At 42.8% G+C, this 5051-nt stretch overlaps 1 protein-coding gene across 1 annotated transcript; it reads right to left on the reverse strand.

Annotated features, from left to right (window-relative positions):
• Positions 1-277: 277 nt before the first annotated feature.
• LOC147980101 (uncharacterized) lies at positions 278-3722 on the reverse strand. The gene is made up of 7 exons (XM_087515474.1): positions 3558-3722; positions 3323-3478; positions 3251-3262; positions 1557-1580; positions 1198-1433; positions 676-1126; positions 278-337 (listed from the first exon to the last, which is right to left on the reverse strand). The coding sequence occupies exons 1-7, from the start codon at positions 3720-3722 to the stop codon at positions 278-280; spliced, it is 1104 nt and encodes a 367-aa protein (XP_087371600.1).
• Between the last annotated feature and the right edge of the window lie 1329 nt (positions 3723-5051).

A 5051-nucleotide genomic window follows, 5' to 3' on the forward strand; every position in this document is an offset into this window, starting at 1 on the left:
GACAATTAAGATACTCGTTGAAAAAGATTTAAAGTATCTAACACTTGCAGAGTAACTTACCAAAGATTGCTGAGACCATCTGAGATATATGGTGTTTTAAGCCGGATAACTCAGCAATTGTTTCTGCAAGAGCTGCCTCCGCTTTCTCCGCCCGGTTGATCAAGGAAACCTTTTCATCAGCCCAAGCCTTCTTATCTGCTTCAAAGCTCCTTTTCAATTTCTCTTGTTCAGATACACTGAACTCAAATTTGGAGTTAGCCTTTTGGGTTTCAGTCTCCTAAGCTTCCAGGCGATTCTTCAAGTCAGAAATGTCTGATTCAAACTGACTCATGGCGGCCTGTATCAATGTCGGGTTACAGTCAGGATCATCATAATGCAACATTAAGTCCCAAGCACTTTGCAAGCAAAGATACTTGGCACTTGGGGGCTAATGTATGCTGAAGAACTCTATTTATAGTGGTGGTTCATGGAACTAAGTCCCAAGCACTTTGCAAGCAAAAGTACTTGACACTTGGGGGCTAATGAATATTGCTGTTCAAGTATTTAATTAAAACATGGTAAGGACCGGTTCAAACATGCTGTTCTAAGCCAGCCTTCGGGTGCTACAGGATAAGCTGGGCTTCTGGCATATATTACTAAGCTGGTATTAAGTCTACAACATATTTCATCATATACCTCAGATTTTTGGTGTATCTGTTTCACCATGTCAACTTCCAGGTCACGGCTGCTGTGCACTCGACTAATATAACCAGAGACAATTTCTCCAATACTCAGATGAGTATAATCAGTGACATCCAGCTTGGCTTCGCGGCGTTCCAGAAGTTCTTCCTTGGCAGAGCACTTGGCCAGCACAGTGGGTCTTCCTGGTTCAACAAAGTCAGTCTTAATGATCTCGATGTCTGGGTCATCTGCCTTGGCCGGGCTAGGGATCTCTGGGTTCTCAAAACCGTCAAGGGCTTGCTCGGCAGGCGGACCAGTAGTAGGCGCTGGAATGTCGTGGGTTGGTTCAAGCGGCGGCTCATGTGCGGAGGTACCAGGAGCAGCCGTTCCGAGCCCCGGTTCAGTCACGATCTGCTCTTCGATCGGCTTATTTTTCTTCACCCTCTTGCTAGGCTTCACTTGTACGCTGTGTACAATTCAGAAAGGTTAGTAAAAAATATGGGTAAGATAAGCACAAGATAAGCTGATTATTATTACCCTGGAGCGGTTTTGAAAGCCGGCATATTAGACTGCATTGATTCGTCGGAGGAAGGTGAAGTTCCCTGATAATTTGAGTCAGAAGACTTGAGTAGTTGGTGAATGAAACCCGCTATAGGATACAAAGAATGTAAATCGGAGATGACCTCAGTCCGGCGTTTTCTTGTTACATCCGGTAAGCCGGAGGAAAGTTCCGCATCTTTACTGGTTCGGGTCTGCCTCCAGTTCTCGTGAATCTATCGCTTCAAAAGAAATTGAGGATCTTGGTAAGCCAAAGGATGAGAAAATCGTACTTTCCGGGTTACTCTTCGGACTTTCTGTCTCGGCAAAGGCTCAGAGTCGAAGGAAATTATAGTTACCTCTTCAATTGCTACATGACTCCACTACTAGGAAAAGGCCTACTAGTGGCGCACCAGTTTTGCCTACTAATGGCGCACTACTGGTGTGCCACTAGTACCATGCCACTAGTATTTTTTACTAATGGCGCATCACTAGTGCGCCATTAGTATACCAGATACTAATGGCGCACTAGGTGCACCTGTAGTGCGCCATTAGTATGCCTAGAGGTGCGCCATTACTATCTGACTTAGTAATGGCGCACCACATAGTAGTGCGCCATTAGTAATAAATTTTGTTCAAAACGTTTTTCAATTTTTTTTATTTTTTTATTTTTTTTTCAATTTTTTCTTAATCTCGAGTCACAATGGCTTAATCTCGGGTCATAATTTTGTTCAAAACGTTTTTCAATTTTTTTTATTTTTTTATTTTTTTTTCAATTTTTTCTTAATCTCGAGTCACAATGGCTTAATCTCGGGTCAATATGCTTAATCTCAGGTGAAATCACACTCCGTGGTCAAACTTCCCGAAAGGTCACCCATCCTCACACTACTCCAGTCCAAGCACGCTTAACTTCAGAGTTCTATCCAACCCCAGCACCAGCTCACTTCACAGGCACTTGTTGATATATCTAGCATATCAATCCTATTAAACCTTGTTGATGTTTAGGACTTTGTTCATGTTCATGAGTGTGATGAAATTTTGAAAAGTATTTCAAACTTCCGTTCATATTACGTATCATATTTTGAAAAAAAATTCCCGAAAAAAAATCGAAACAAAACTATTTTTTTTGTTACTAGTGGCGCACCTAGCATACGGTGCGCCACTAGTAAGTTTGAAATCTTTTGAATTTTTTTGCCTCCAGATCTTAAAAGCCCCGTAACTTTTTTCTTTTAGGTTTTTGAGGACTTTGAAAATGTTTAACGGGGTTCCCCCGTTAAATTCAGATGTAACTTTTCGAGTAGATGATTTTTCATATAGAAAACTTTTTAATCCGAGTTCGTATGCAAAAATTATGCCCATTTTACAAATTCCAGAGAGATTTTGCAAATAAAGTCAAAATTCATATTTGTAAATTTTCCCAACAACTAGACCACATATCACATGGGAAACTTATTTTCTTTTATTTTTTTTAAAAACTGAAAAGGCGGTCCACGGGGGGGGGGGGTGCATGCGAGGGAATTTTTGGGCCAAGTTAGTAATGGCGCACCGTGGGAGTGGTGCGCCATTACTAGTTGAACTAGTAATGGCGCACCACTCCCACGGTGCGCCATTACTAGTTTTCAAAAAATATAAAAAAGTTGAAATTTTTCTTGGAAAAAATACTAGTGGCGCACCGTGGATGTGGTGCGCCATTACTAGTTTAACTAGTAATGGCGCACTATCCCCTGGTGCGCCATTACTAGTTTTTTTAAAAAAAATTTGAAAATAAATTTGATTTTTTTACTAATGGCGCACCATGGATGTGGTGCGCCATTACTAGTTTAACTAGTAATGGCGCACCACTCCCACAGTGCGCCATTACTAGTTTTAAAAAATATATAAAAAACAATCTTGTTACTAATGGCGCACCGTGGATGTGGTGCGCCATTAGTATTTGGACACTAATGGCGCACCAACACATGGTGCGCCATTTGTATATAGTAGTGGCACACCACATGTCTGGTGCGCCATTAGTGTCAATTTCATCTATAGCCCTTTTCCTAGTAGTGCTCGCTCCGGTATCCTCCTGATGATAATCAGTGTCAATAAGATGGTTAAAAAAGGAGCCTAAAGAGTCAAGAGCTACCTCTGACTCGGAGGTATCCTCCAAATGAAGCATATCTGAGGCGCTAGGCTTGTTCCCCTTCTTCCGGGCAGCGGCTTTCCTGGCAGATTTCTTGGCCTTCCTGGCTTTCTTTGCAGCCTCATGGTCATACTTGACCTTCCAAAATTCATCGTCAGCCTGTAAATTACAACAAAGGTTTTGAGTACAGACGATATTATTAAAGATTAAGGGTAGAATGCTTAAGTTAATGGCTTACCGCTGGAGCCGGGTTAGTTTTGCAGAAAGGACTTAAGCCCACTTTCCCGCAATCTGCCAGGCTCTCATTCAGAAGAGACTTGGTCATGTCATCAATAATATCCTCAGGTAAGTCATCAGGACTGTGCCATAGAGGATCAGTCTTTTGGCCTGTGTAATCGCACATCAAGCCAGGGCGGCGGCTCAAAGGAATAACCCGCCAGGCAACCCAAACTCAGACTAGATCGATGACATTTAAGCTGTTTCCCAGAAGAGCTTTGACCTTGCTCATGGTGGGGGCAAGTGTTTGACGTTCAGCCGGAGACAGTTTGTCTGGCAGGGGGTGAGTTGACTCCAGGCGTAGGGCGCGAAAGCCGGGCAGAGGGTTCTCATTAGCCAGCGAAGTGTCTTGACAGTAGAACCATGTGTGGTTCCAATCTTTAGGATGACTCAATGGTTCAGCATATGGGAAGAGACAGTCCCTCCATCGCTGGATTGAGATTCAACCAAGCTCCAAGCTGGGTCCATTGGCGCGTTCATTTTGACGGTTCAAATAAAATAACTCCCTAAAGAGTAGCAAGCTGGGTTCCTCTCCAAGGTACACCTCACAGAATACTTGAAAATTGCAGATATTTGACACAGAATTAGGTCCGATGTCTTGAGATCGCAGGTCAAAAAAGTGCAAGACGTCTCTGAAGAACTTTGAGCCGGGTGGAGAAAAGCCCCGGTTCATGTGATCAGTAAAGATAATAACTTCCCCTTCCTTGGGTTGAGGTTTCTCCTCTACCGGATCAGGAGCACGATAGGACATCACTTCCTTCTTCGGCAAATAACCCGTCTTCACAAACTCTTTAAAGGTGTTATCTGTGACGATGGATTTAACCCAGTTGCACGTAATGGGTGCTTTGGGAGCCTTGGGTGGCATTATGGAGTACGAAGCCTATGACAAAGTAAAAGTTTCTGGTTCAAATTTAAGCCGGCGAAAATATTTCAATTCATATTCAAGATGGCGGCTTATGAAGGGGCCTAATGGCATATGGCTAATTGTGTCAGATTATTTAAGCCGCCATGGGTAAGCCGGCGGTAAGAGTCACCATGGCTAGGTGGATCTAACAGATACAGTTTTTTGCTTAAGTATTACACAAACAAGTTTCACAGATTGCAATTGTTATTTTGGATCAAACAGTCGTCCAGAAAAGAAAATATTCTAGACCTAAAAAGCTGGTACAGATGAGTTTCAAAGTTCTAAAGAGGCCTCTGAACTAGAGAAAGGAATCTGTTAGCATCTGAAATGGATGCGAAATGGTTATCGCACAAGTTATGTGTTCTTTTTGGATCAAAAGAAGCTGCGATGGAGGAACCACGAAGAAACGATGAGGAACCATGAAGAACATGGAAGAACTTGAAAACCCTAAATGCACATCAAAAGTGCGGGGAGGTGAAGACTTACATCTGTAGATCTACTACGGAGGATCGTCGCCGTTCTCTGGTCGATTTAGGTTGATGCAGCTGCCAA

The sequence above is a fragment of the Triticum urartu genome, chromosome 3A, assembly GCF_056163025.1.
Source record: "Triticum urartu cultivar PI428250 chromosome 3A, HENAU_Tu73, whole genome shotgun sequence".
NCBI classification, from domain to species: domain Eukaryota; kingdom Viridiplantae; phylum Streptophyta; class Magnoliopsida; order Poales; family Poaceae; genus Triticum; species Triticum urartu.

What these genes read in the sequence shown, in the direction of transcription:
- LOC147980101 (XM_087515474.1), bottom strand. Translation starts at nt 3,722, where the DNA reads ATGTGCGATTACACAGGCCAAAAGACTGATCCTCTATGGCACAGTCCT. An exon ending in GTCATGTAGCAATTGAAGAG is followed by an intron (nt 1,434 to 1,556) that starts GTAACTATAATT and finishes TTGAAGCGATAG; the next exon opens with ATTCACGAGAACTGGAGGCA. An exon ending in GCTTTCAAAACCGCTCCAGG is followed by an intron (nt 1,127 to 1,197) that starts GTAATAATAATC and finishes AATTGTACACAG; the next exon opens with CGTACAAGTGAAGCCTAGCA.